The sequence below is a fragment of the Sorghum bicolor genome, chromosome 4 (assembly GCF_000003195.3).
Source record: "Sorghum bicolor cultivar BTx623 chromosome 4, Sorghum_bicolor_NCBIv3, whole genome shotgun sequence".
Classification (NCBI taxonomy): domain Eukaryota; kingdom Viridiplantae; phylum Streptophyta; class Magnoliopsida; order Poales; family Poaceae; genus Sorghum; species Sorghum bicolor.
Window position 1 is genome coordinate 9,661,263 of NC_012873.2, and position 11,889 is coordinate 9,673,151.

The following is an 11,889-nucleotide window of genomic DNA, read 5'->3' on the forward strand; positions in this document are numbered from 1 at the left end:
AACTAATGCCAAATTAGAGAGCGCAACTTACTTAGCTACACAAACTAAGCAAAGTGACTAACAAGGTTACACAAACCAAATTAGTCACGCAAAGGAAACTACTTCTAGCTACACAAGCAAGAAGGTAACTAGCAAGCTACACAAGCTAACTAATTACAAGAGCAACTACACAAGCACAAATATATGAATGTAAGAACAAGCTTGTGTTAGGGACTTGCAAACCAACGGGAAGAACAATGTTGACACGATGATTTTCTCCCAAGGTTCACTTGGTTGCCACCAAGCTACGTCCCTGTTGTGTCGACCAACACTTGGTGGTTCGGCGGCTAAGAGGTGTTACACGAACCTCGTCCCCACTAGGACACCGCAAGAACCTACCCACAAGTGAGGTAGCTCAATGACACGCACGATCCAATAGAGTTGCTCTTCGCGATCCCCGCGGAGTGAGCACCGTACTCCTCACAATCTCTTCTCCGGAGCACCGCACAATCTCCTTGCGTGCTTCGACGGAGTCACAAGCCACCAAGCCGTCTAGGAGGTGGCAACCTCCAAGAGTAACAACCACCACCGGCTTGCAACACGAACACCTAGTGCCACTCGATGCAATCTCTCAATGCAACGCACTAGAATCGCTCACTCACACAATCGGATGAACACTATCAAGCATATGTGAGTTAGAGGCTTCACTAGCACTCCCCAAGCATGGACACTAAGTCCTAAGGGTGCTCAACACTTGCCAAGGCCGGCCACAACTTCTATTTATAGCCCCAAGGGCTAAACTAGCCGTTGCCCCTTCACTGGGCAAAACACGTGGGCACCGGACGCTCGCAAGGAGCCACCGGACGCTCAACCCCCAGCGTCCGGTGCTCAGGCGTCAGCCACGTGTCACTAGCCATTTGAACTCGACCGTTGCCGCCAACGGCTACCTCACGCTCGCGCCTGACACAGCACCACCGGACGCCCAACAAGTCCACACCGGACGCGTCCGGTGCTCACCGGACTCATGCGCAGAGAGCTCCGCGAACTCGCATGGTCACCGGACGCAAGCCACCGGACGCACCCTGAGCGTCCGGTGCTTCACCGGTCAGAAACTCCTCGCGCGCACTTGCTGTCGTCACGCACCACCGGACGCTCGAGCAGTAACCGCCCAGCGTCCGGTGCCAGCGTCCGGTGCGCTCTGCACACCTGAGCCACAGACTGACACCACACCGGACGCTCTGGACCAGCGTCCGGTGCTGCCACCACCAGCGTCCGGTGCACTCCCGCGACTTCTCCAAACTTCCCACCGGCGCAATAGAAAATATGCACTTAATTTTCTCAAAAGCGCCGAATCCCGCCTCGCAAGCTCGGCGGGAGGGAGAGAGGAACCCACACCCCTCTCAACCCTAGGAACTCCACCTCCTTTGCAAATGTGCCAACACCACCAAGTGTACACCACCATGTGCAAGTGTGTTAGCATTTTCACAATCAATTTCCTAAAGGAGTTAGCCTCTCAACTTGCCACGCCACTCGATCCTAACACGTATGCAAAGTTAGATCGCTCAAGTGGCACTAGATGACCGATATGCAAACAAGTTTGCCCCTCTTGATAGTACGGCCATCTATCCTAAATCCGGTCCTAAACTTCTCTACCCACCTATGACCGGTGAAATGGAAATACCCTAGGTTATACCTTTGCCTTGCGCATTCCATTCCATCTCCTCCAATGTTGATGCAACACATGCACCAACCAATCACCAAATGATATGATCCACTTCATATCATCACGTGACCGTATTGGTTCATCGATCTTGACCTCACTTGCTCTTCACCGTTTCCTCGGTCCATCGGCGCCAAGTCTTGCTCAAGCTTCACCGTCACACGCGGTCCCTCGCTTCAAAGCCTCCGACTTGCCCTTCACTCTTGCAACCGGTCCATCAAGCCAAGCCTCATCTTGATCTTCTCCACCTTGGTCACATGACTCCATGTCATGTCACATATGCAATGAGCTCCTCCATCATCACATCATCACCTGTGGACTAATCTCCTGTGTATCTCACATAAACACTATTAGTCCACCTAAGTTGTCACTCAATTACCAAAACCAAACAAGGACCTTTCACCGGCCGATCGGGAGGGGGGGCATATATAAGCCCCCGTCGCAGCGCCCCGGTGCCCCCAAACCCTAATCCCCATTCGCATTCGGCTCTCGCGCGGCGCCCCCTAGACTTCCAGTCTTCCACCCTCCCCTCACGCTGCACACCCCAAACCCTAATCCCCTCCCCAGCTTCCTCACTTCACCTTTCACCACCGGCCGCCTGCCTCTGTCGTCGTCCTGCACTCCGTCTAGGCCTCCACTGCCGGATCTCAGAGATCCTAGTGACCGGGCTCTCTCACCATCTCCACCAACAGATCTTGAGATCTTGGCCGCCTCCCTCCGTCGTCGTCTACTACCGGATCTTGGAGATCCCGGTGTTAGGGCTCTTTGTCCTGGTATTTGCCATCGTTTCTTCTCTGTTTCTTCTCTGTTTCTCTGTTTCTCGGTTTGGTACTCTATTGCCATCGCTCGTTTCTTCTTCTCTTCTCTGGTGCCGGGCTCCGTCTCCGTGCAGGCAAGTTCCCACTTCCCAAACCCTAAGCGGCGAGCCGGCGACTTGCCACCGCTCGTTTCTTCTCTGAATCTCTGTTTCTCCGCTCGTTTCTTCTCTGTTTCTCCGCTCGTCTCGGTTTGGTTTTGGTGCTATTGCCACTGCTCGTTTCTTCTCGGATTCTCCGGCGCCGGGCTCCGTCTCCGTGCAGGCAAGTTCCCTAACCCTAGATCTACTAGGCCTTGTCATAAACCTAACACTAACCCTTGTTCTTTCTATGTATGTTTGTAGGTCGCCGGTGTATAGCTGGTGCCGCAGTTGACGTCGAGGAACGGTGCCGAGAAGAGTTGGGGTGGTCATGGGCAGCGTTGATGGTGATGGTGTCGATGGGCCAACCATCAACGACGAGCTCAGGGCAATGGGCCAAATCCATGATGACCAAGACGACATGGGAGATGCAGATGTTGCTGCCCTCTTGTTTGGGGCAGTGCCTGCTCCTACTCCAATTCCTGATGGGCCAGCGCCTGGTGCTTCTGATGCTGCTGCGGCCCCTGCCCCTAGCGATGCAGCTTCTCTAGCATCGTCCACCACCGGCAGTAAGCGCCGATCTCCTGTCTGGGCTGACTTTGATGAAGTCAGGGAGACAGTTGATGGTGAACTGCGTGTTGTTGCTGTTTGCAAGCTCTGTAAGTCTCGTTTATCTGGTACTTCTGCTCATAGCACTGGACATTTACTTAGGCATCACAAATCATGCAAGAAGAAATGTGATAATGCTAATCTGATTCAAAGTAGGCTTGCTTTAAACCCTGATGGATCATATAGAAACTGGGAATATAAACCAGAAGTTGCTAGGGAGGAGCTTTGTCGTTTAATTGCTAGATTAGATCTGCCTTTATCAATTGCTGATTGTGATGCTTGGGATGAGTACATTCAGCGTGGTCACAATCCTAGATATAAGAGAGTCTCTAGATTTACCACCTCTAGAGATCTGGCTAAGCTTTACAATAAAAAACTGCATCACCTTAAAAATGAGATTTTTCCTGGTGTGTCTTCTATTTGTTTGACATCTGATATATGGTCTGGTAATGCTAAGGAAGATTATATAACTGTTGTTGCTCATTATATTACTGCTGCTTGGGAACTTAAAAAATCTGTCATCGGTTTTAAACTGATTGAAGTGAGTCATGATGGTACTAACATTGCTGAACGTATCTCTGGTGTGCTTAGAGATTGGGGCTTGCTTGACAAAGTTTTTACTGTTAACCTTGATAATGCTTCTGCTAATACAACTGCTATGCTTGCTTTGAAACCTATGCTTGGTGGTTACTTAGGCCATGATGTTGATCCCTTAGATTATACTAAGAAGATATATCATGTTGTGCATCGGCGTTGTGCTTGTCATATAATTAATTTGATTGTTAAATCTGGTTTGAAAAGGCTTAAACCGTACATAGAAGTTTTTAGAACTGCTATTAACTGTCTAAATTCATCTAATCATCGCATTGCTCTCTTCAAGAACTACTGCCTTGCTAAGGATATGCGGCCTCGTAAATTTTGTTTGGATATGGATGTTAGATGGAACTCTACCTATCTTATGCTTAAACATCTGCTGCCATATAGATCTGCCTTTACTGTGTTCATCAATACTCAATGTGGCTATCAATTGTTGAATGATCAACACTGGTACATTGCTGAAAAGGTGTTAGAGTTTCTTGAATTGTTCTATGATTCAACTGTTATACTTTCTGGTGTTTATTACCCCACTAGTCATTTGATACTGCATCACATACTTGAGATTGCTGGCCATCTGCATGACTATGAACATGATAACAATCTTGCTGCTGTTGTTGTGCCAATGAAGGCTAAATTTCTTAAGTATTGGAAGACTATACCACTGTTATATTCTTTTGTATTTGTTCTGGACCCTAGGGCTAAGATAAGAGGTTTGCAAAATGTGCTTGAGTTGCTTGGTCAGTGTAACAATATTAGTTACATTGACTACCTTGCTGAGGTTAAATTTGAGTTGCATGAACTTTTTGACAAATATGAATCTAAGTTTGGTTCAACTAGGCCAGCTAGGACCACCCATCCATCTGGCCTCACAGGTAAGAGGAAGCAGACATGGGGCAAAATATTTGGAGGATCAGTTTCTTCTGGTCCTTCAAGTGTTGGATCATCTGCTGTGGCCCCTGGTCTCTCTGAGCTCACTGTTTACCTAGACAGTGACAATGTTGTGGCCTATGATGATGAATTTGATGTCCTCAATTGGTGGCATGAGCATAAACTAACCTTTCCCGTTCTCTCTACCTTGGCTAAAGATATTTTGACTGTGCCTGTCTCAACTACTTCTTCAGAGTCTACTTTTAGTATTACTGGCAGGATCATTGAGGAGCGTCGAAGGCGATTGGGCGCCGACACTGTGGAGATGTTGATATGCTGCAAAGACTGGAAGCTTGGCCAAGAGAAGGGACAACACACTGTGGAGGACAAAGAGTTGAAAGACTATTTCAAGAACCAGTTTCTGGATGATGAAACTGGTGGTTCTACTGCTTGAGAATTATTCTTACAGAATCTAGAGTTAGAGTGTTATTGTGACTTGTGAGGCAGTGAGAGTGAGTCTGAGACATTTGATACTTGGTTTGTAATAACTTTGAACAATTGAACCTTTTAATTGAATGAGCTGGCCGTACTCTTTTCCTTTCTAGGGTTTTATCTCACGAGGTGTGAGTTTTACCTAGAAAAGTTTTTAATGAGGCGGCATTGCACGAACAGCTCAAATATTTAATCATCTTGAAATTTAATTTTTTTGCTTTTAAATTTATATCTATCTTCATTGGAGTTTTTATTTATTATGGGCCACGGGCTGGCCCGATACATATTCGGGCCACGTGCTCTTCAGGCTGACTACGGCCCGTAAATCGGCCCACGTGCCGTGCCTAGGCCGACCATTGGGTTGCTCATTTTAAGTGTGGCCGCCGCGGCAGATGTCGCCGGGGGGTTCCACATGCCAGAGAGAACACGGGATTAATGCAGTTGCAGATGCAGAGAAGTCGGCAGCGGAATCGGCGCTGCGGGTCCGCGGGAGTACACGACACAAGACAAAGACTTGGCAGTCGCACTCGCAGCGCCCGCGGCGCACGAGAGCACCGAGAACGTCACCGAGGCCGCCGTCTGAAAGCGAAAAGCCCCTTTGCGGCCTCTCGCTTTCTCCCCAACCCGAACCACAGCCCACAGCAGTCAGCAGCAGACCCTCTCCATCCATCCATGGGACTGAGATCCCCGCTCCTGCTCGTTCTCCTCCTCGCCGCCGCCGCCTTCCGGCCCGGCGCGGCCGCCTTCGCCCCTCCCACAGGTTCGCTCGCTCGCTCGCTCGTTCGTCGCCGCTATCGTTCCCTGTTGAAATGCGGCCCGATAGGGGGCGATTCGATCCCGAGTTTCTATCTACTAATACGTATACTCCTTACTGCCTTTTGTGCCGCGCGCAGGCAGCATCGTGAAGCAGCTGTCGTCGGTCGTCAGGTGGCCGCGGGGCGGGGGTCCCTCGACGCACGGGCCCAAGCTGCCCGGCCACTCTCAGTATGCCGGTGAGTCGCCGTCGCTCCCTGGTTCACCTGCGGTCTGCAGAATCCCTCGCGCGATAAGAGGGGGCTTGCGGTTTCGATTTTTGTTGTTCGCACCGATTGCTGCTGTGGGACGCGCACGGCTTCCGCTTCTATTATAATTACAGATGATTGATGAACACGATTCCACTCCACTAGCGACTAGTGTTTCCCGAGAGGAAAAACGATGAGTGGGGAATAATAGAGAGCACAACAAAAGGGGGAGATAATGGGAGGGAGGGAGGATATATATAGAGACAGAGAGAGGACGAGCTCCGACGTCTTTTGAATTTCTCGCTGATAATTATTTCAGTATTATTCGCTTTCAGTTCATCTGGCCCTGTATTGGGGACATATATAACTTGCTAAACCACCAAAGACAAACCCCAGCATGGCCAACATAATGATTCTGAAGTTTGCTCATGCTGCCCAGATCCAGCAGAGACTCAACTGATTTGTATTCTTGCTCATTGCGGCCTAAGCTGTTGATCATACATTACCGCAGCTGCTGATATTTGTGCTTTTGTTCTGTTTCTTGCTCATGGTGTTCGACTATTTTGGCAGATGGCCATGTGGGGGTATCTCTGCAATTTGAGAGCGGCTACTTTGTAGAGACACTTGTTGAGGGTGACAAACTTGGTGTCACGCCGCACACCATCAGAGTGTCTCCTGTTGAGGGTGGAGAGCTCCTTGCAGTCGACTCAGCACATAGCAACATTGTGCGGATAACCCCGCCACTTTCTGAGTGTATGTTCTCTTCCTGCCACCTGTTTGGTCCTTTTTTTTTGACATAACTCACAGTTAACATGATTATGGGTTAGGAAGGCTTAAAGAACAAACTATAGCATTTTGAGCCACCTTTCTTTGGAATGCTAGTGTTAATATCCATGCATACTAAGGCTACACTGTTACTAGCAATGATTGAATAACTGGTCTTTCCAAATGTAATGTCACTCTGCTCTTAAGTCTCCCTGTGCCATCATTGTATGACTTGGTCATGGGTACAACGATGGGTTATGATCAAATCATATAGTAATAGGTGAAGTTCTGGTTTCCAGTTAATTAATAGTATGGATATTTAGGGAAGTGCCATGGACAGGTAAAATGAAAACTGAAACATGCATCAATGTTTAAAGAAGTATGATACAAATGCTGTAAACATAAGTCCAGCAGTGTAGATTGATAATAGGTCCTCTGCAGATAGCAGGGGAAGACTGGTCGCTGGTTCTTTCCAGGGTCATTCTGGTCATATAGATGGTAAACCAAGTGATGCCCGATTCAAGCGCCCCACAGGCGTTGCCGTGGATGATATGGGCAATGTTTATGTTGCTGATACAGCAAACTTGGCGATTCGAAAGATTGGAGAATCAGGTGATCAGTAGTTAAATAGATATACGGTTCATGCAATAGTTGTGTTAAGTGTTAACAGTTGGTGAATGAAAATTCTGTTCAGGAGTGACCACCATTGCGGGTGGGAAATCGAATATCCCAGGCTACAGGGATGGCCCCAGTGAAGATGCAAAGTTCTCTACAGACTTTGACGTGGTGTATGTGAAGAAAATGTGCTCTCTTCTGGTTATTGATCGTGGAAATGCAGCCCTTAGGAAGATTTCTCTTCCACAAGAAGACTGTACTTACCAGGATTCTGCGCTTCTATCTTCAGGTCCATTCTCTTTCACTTGTTTCTATTTCCTGTACAGTACATATAGATGTTTATGATAAGGATTTATGATAAGGAAAGGTAACAATCCAACTCATCAATTGTCATGTTCTTGAGGTGATGAGGTCCGTGAGGAAAGGCTCATGCCGATATGGTTAGTTGTAGAACAGAAGTAAAATCAGTGTTCCAAAAGGCGCTACTAGTAGGAGCGCTTATGCGCTAGGCGAAGGGGTGCTGCCTTGCCTAAGGAGGGCGTGACCAGGAGGCAGCAAGTGACGGGCGGAGACTGGGGCACGGCTGGGAGGAAGGCAGGCGGGCTGCGGACGCAGCTGTGAGGGGCGGGTGGGTGCTGAGGTCCGGCGGCAGATGCCGGCGCTATGGACGGCAGCGTAGACAGCGGACGTGCATCAACGGAGACGGCAGGCGCTGCCAGGGGGTGGATGGTTGTGGAAATTGCAGGCGCAGCCTACAGGAAGCGTACAGCGACGGAGATGAAGGGAGGAAGCGAGCGGCGACAAAGCAGAGTCGAGGACTTGGTGCTTCGCGCATCCGGCTGGGTGGGAGGAGGCAAAGGGATAAGTTGTGGTAGATAAGGTGGGCTGGGCTCTTTGATGGGCCTTCTATCACACTTTAGGTCCATATGTCTCCTGTTTTTTTTCTTTTATTTAAGGTAATATACGCATTTGTATAAAACACCTAGCCTCGCCTAAGCTCTAGGCAGTGACCTTCCGCCTAGAAACCGCCTAGCGCCTTTTGGAACATTGAGTAAAAATCTGTCAAGTGTTGTGCTTAAGCCTTTTCATGGTCCTGTACTGAATTATTATCCATGATACTAAACATAGGGGTTAAAGGGAGAATAGTAAAATCTTTTGGTACTTTCTATTTACAATTACATCTTTCCCTTTTGGGATCAGTTTTTTCAAGTCCACTAGATTATACTTTCTTGGCTTCAATAAGCTGACCTCCCATACGGATGTATCAGACATTCAGACTATGGATGTCTTTTAAAAAACTGAGGTGGCATGATTGGAGTTAAATCAGAAGGTTGAATAAATCAAGAAATGCAAAAGTTAGATGCTGACTTATAACTGTGTCCAGTAAATGCTATACACAATACTGTATGATCCATGTAAGAAATGATACACTTCATTCCTCATATGCCAGAAGTATAATTCTCTATGCTATATGCATATGCTCTGCCATAAAGCTGATTATCACTTGTATGCTGTCACCATAATTTTGTTGTGAGTCTAGGCTTCAAGTAGATGTGAGAAGAACATTTCGAACCATATAATATTCTTGAAAGACAAAGTAAATGGAGATTTCTGGTAGTGCTTATGTGTCGTTTAGTGTATGAGGTACAAGAATTGGTAGTACTTTTATATTGGCCCCCTTCTCCTTTTTCTTTTGCTTCTGATGTTGTAAAGCTATCTTTCCATGCCCTACTTGATGGCTAAACTAATGGTCCTGATAGATCAGTTTAGGAAAACTGGGATAACATATGTGCCAATGTGTCTCTTAGTTTTGAAATGCCTTATTTGAAGTTCTTTTATACATATTGATATTCGCCTTAAAATTCTTCTGATCCTCTTTAATTAGTCATGATGTAGATGCAATATCCCTTTCACACCCTTTTAGAAGAACATAGATGAGAAGACCACTTTCTCTCCCTTTTAGAATAGCATTGATGGCATCAATGACATGATTACTTTCTCATCCTTTTAGAAGAACATGTTAAATCATTCTTTCCATTCACGTCTCTTTTGAATAGTATCAAAGAGGTCATAGGTGCATTTGCTATATTTTGATTTTAATACTGAACATATTAGTGGACTGTAACTTGGGATGATTGGTTCTGCCATATCCCTGTATCTTACATGTTGAGATTTATCTGCAAAAATCCTAGCTTCTTTGTCTGAGTTCTTAGTTCTGTTTGTCTACCATAAATTTTGTTATCATTGGATACCATACATGTAGTTATCTGAATATCGATCTTTTGCATTGCTCCTTCAAATTGTCCGTGTACTTGATCCGTGAGTAATTTCATGCTGATTATCTGGCAAATGTATCAGTATTGATGGGTAGTAATTCACTTGTCCATGTTCTTGGGGCCTGTTTAGTTTGCTCTCCACCGGAGTTGCCTGGCCCAGGCAGCGCTCCCAGGCGTCCGATTTCGGTCTCCTGGCAGGCATCTGCCTGGCAGGGCGCAATCCAAACACACTGTTGATCTACGATTTGCGAAATTCAGTTCCATGCTTTATCACCAGTATTGTTTTGTTCATACACAGATCTCATATTGGTCATTGGTGCTGTTGTGGCTGGATATATCTTTTCTGGTTTCCAACATGGGTTTGGATTCTCAGGCTCCGAGAAGGTAGTTATTTGTGTATGCTGGCCCTGTTCATTTTTACATAGATGTTTCCACTTCATATGTGTATTTGTAATCTCCTTAAAACTTGGCATCACAGTATTCCTAGTCATACTGCTTAAATAGCACCTTGTTCTTTCTCAATTTTATAATGGACTGAAAATGAAAAAAAAAACTGCTAATGTAGTAGTTTGTTTCGGTTGATGCCATTGTAGGTAGAGGCACCTGAAAACGAGCAGCATGAGAGCAGCACAATTGGGAAGCCACCTCTGGTTGTGGAGAGCCTGAAAGAGGAACCAGGAGCTGGATGGCCATCCCTTGGGACGCTTATCGCCGATCTCCTGAAACTTGCTATTGAGGGAGTGGGGAAACTACTACTCAGTGTCGTCCCTCAGCGCATGCAACATGGAAAGAAGAAAACAGATCTCACTCCGCTGAGGGACAGGCTGGTGATGCCCGAGGACAGAGAGGAGACCCCAGCAGCACAGAAGCTCAGCAGCACGCCAATGAGGCCCGAGACAGTCCATGCCCCTAATGCTGTCCCTGAGACAGCAGTAAAGGCCCAGAAGAGCATCAAGTCATCCTCCAAGTTCAGGGATTCAACCCTGTCAAGCAAGCACAGGTCCTCTAAGAGGCAGGAATACGCAGACTTCTACGGCACCTCCGAGCCCGCACCAGTAGGTGCCAAGGTCCCAAAGGACAGGCTCCGCCACCGTCACCACCGTGAGAAGAGCGGGGAGGTCGCCTACGGGGCCGCCCATCCCGATCTGAAGCCCGCGGAAGCGAAGCCTGCTGATTACAGTGATCCCAAGTACGATCCCTACATGAGGAGCAAATATGCTGCCGAGAGTGGCTACAGGTATTGAACAGCCAAAGGAACTCATCTTCCCCCTTGCCATCTACCTGGCAATGTTGTAGTGTGAGCCAGCGTCCACAAGGGCAAAGCGAGGCGCAACAAAGCTGCTGCCGGTGCTGCTCATGCCCATGAGATGTGGCAAGTAGTCATCCTGTGGTTAGGTGAACCGTGGACGGGAGCCTGTGTGGACTGGCATCTGGTTGGTTTTAGGATGCTAAAATGTAATTTTTCGCAGAGGGCGACATGTAGCCTTGCAGCAGTTTTGATTTCGATCTGCTGTTAGATGTATCCATCCATCCATGCCTGCCTGTGGGTTGCTTGAGCTGGAGACCTGCGGTGCGTGTCGGCACCTGACAGGAGGTGACACCTCGTGACAGGTAAATAAACCCTTTGCCGCCGAATCGGTGAGTCCCAGGTGCTCTGCTCTGCTCTGCTCTGCTCTGCTCTTGCCTGGACCTGGACGTCTTGTTGATGCTGCGTTGTACCCTTGCTGTTCCTGAAAGCGAGGCCTCGTTTCCGTTTCGGTCTGCTGGTCCAGTTCTGCCAAAGCTGTAACCATCCAAGGTCGACCTGGCGCCGAAAGAAGCGAGGCCAAGTGGTGGTGTGTAGTCTCTGTTGTACTCCATGGCGCGTGCCTGCACTGCACTGACTGACCAGCTTCGGCGTGGCATGTGATGGGAGAAGAACACCTCCATTTAGAGAATTCCGAGGTCGCCAGTGGTGGCCAGTCAAAGGGACGGGGGCTCCAAGTCCAAAAGGTAGGCCGGATTGGTGACCTGGACGCGATGTGTAGGCCGTTACGTAGACCCGTGTGTCTATCGCGACTTTTGTTTGTTTGG

General features: G+C 48.0%; 1 protein-coding gene across 1 annotated transcript; it reads left to right on the top strand.

Annotated features, from left to right (window-relative positions):
* On the top strand, positions 5,680-11,451 carry LOC8073818. Its single transcript, XM_002451790.2, has 7 exons — positions 5,680-5,919; positions 6,053-6,151; positions 6,731-6,913; positions 7,367-7,537; positions 7,620-7,829; positions 10,115-10,200; positions 10,410-11,451. The coding sequence occupies exons 1-7, from the start codon at positions 5,832-5,834 to the stop codon at positions 11,058-11,060; spliced, it is 1,488 nt and encodes a 495-aa protein (XP_002451835.1). The 5' UTR covers positions 5,680-5,831; the 3' UTR covers positions 11,061-11,451.